At 69.4% G+C, this 1,377-nt stretch overlaps 1 protein-coding gene across 1 annotated transcript in view; it reads right to left on the bottom strand.

Annotated features, from left to right (window-relative positions):
• Positions 1 to 1,367, bottom strand: part of AMHR2 (anti-Mullerian hormone receptor type 2) — a 12,085-nt gene extending 10,718 nt beyond the window's left edge. Inside the window, exons 1-4 of the mRNA XM_021382431.1 lie at positions 1,363 to 1,367; positions 1,113 to 1,306; positions 671 to 780; positions 7 to 260 (exon numbers count right to left, since the gene is read on the bottom strand). Of these exons, the coding sequence (XP_021238106.1) occupies positions 7 to 260; positions 671 to 780; positions 1,113 to 1,306; positions 1,363 to 1,367 (563 nt within the window). The remainder of the gene's footprint in view (positions 1 to 6; positions 261 to 670; positions 781 to 1,112; positions 1,307 to 1,362) is intronic.
• Positions 1,368 to 1,377: the final 10 nt, after the last annotated feature.

Raw genomic sequence — 1,377 nt, 5'->3', positions numbered from 1 at the left:
CCCTGCTGAAGCCCCCCTCCCCCCGGTGCACTCACGGCCGGGTACAGCTGCAGCACCAGGAGCCCCCCCCGTGCGCAGGGCCCGGCCCCCCTGGTGCCCAGCAGCTTCGCCACGTTCTCGTGCTCCATCAGCGGCAGCGCGTGCACCGCCCGCTCGGCTGCGAAGCGCCGGGCCCCCCCCGCGGCGAAGGCTTTGATGGCGACCGGGCGCTGCTGCAGGGTGCCCCGCCACACCGCCGAGAAGCGCCCGGCCTGCAGCACCTGCACCCAACAACGGGGGGGGGGCTGTGTGCCCATAGCAGGGAACCCGGCACCCATGGGGGTACCCAACCCCAGGGACCCCAAATCCTGGTGCCCCCAGCCCTGAGCACCCATGGATGCCACCATCCCTAAGGATCCCCATCCCCACGTGCCCATGGGTGTCCCCAACCCCAGGGACCCCAAATTCCAGTGCCCCCGTCTCAGGGACCCGTGGGTGCCCCCAGCCCTGAGCACCCCTGTGCCCAGGGAACCCCACTGCCACGTACCCATGGGCGTCCCCAAGAACCACGACCCTGTTACCCCCATGCTGCGCACCCCAAATCCCGTATCCTCAGTTCCCGAATAGGGGTGGCCCCCCCCCCCCTCCCCAAACCTCCCGTCATTGTCACCACTCATGGGTGCTGCCCCACCTGCAGGAAACGTAGAGCAGGAAGGTCTGGGCTGGGGGGCTTTGGGGGGGCCCTGAGCCCCCGGTGTCCCTGAGGCATCCGACCCATCTGCGCCCACGCCCGTCTGCGCCCTGGGAGGGGGACAGGGGGACATGGGGACACAGCACCCAGGGACACAGAACGTGGGGATGCAGAGGAGCCCCTCCACCCTGGGAACATGGGGGATGTGACAGCCAGGGACCCCCCCACCCCAGGGACATTGCCATGGCACTTGGGGACCTTTGGGGACACCGGGATGGGACACGTGGGGACACTCACAGTGACAATGGGGACTGCGTCCCCATACCCAGGGGACGCGGTGCCCCTGATCCCTCCCAGGTGGGGCTGGGGGTGCTCTGCAGCCAGGTGTCCCCCTGTCCTCCCATGTCACCCCCTGCCCCCCCATGTCCCCCTATGTCCCTACCCAGCGCAGCCAGGCAGGTGAGGAGGAGGAGGAGGAGGAGGGGGACGGCACCCCACAGCCACAGCGTCCCCATGGGTGGCACATTGCTGGGCGCTGGGGACAGAGACCTTGGTGACACCAGGACCCCCCACCCCTGGGGACCCCCCAAACCCTTGTGAACCCCCCACCCCAACCTGGCAGGGACCCCACCGCCCCTTTACTGGGGGACAAAGCCCCCCAGGGCTCACCCTCCCCTTTGTGAGTCCCCCACCCCATAGAAATCCCC

Source organism: Numida meleagris, unplaced genomic scaffold (assembly GCF_002078875.1).
Source record: "Numida meleagris isolate 19003 breed g44 Domestic line unplaced genomic scaffold, NumMel1.0 unplaced_Scaffold244, whole genome shotgun sequence".
Lineage (NCBI taxonomy): Eukaryota > Metazoa > Chordata > Aves > Galliformes > Numididae > Numida > Numida meleagris.
This window is presented reverse-complemented; position numbering and strand designations above follow the sequence as displayed.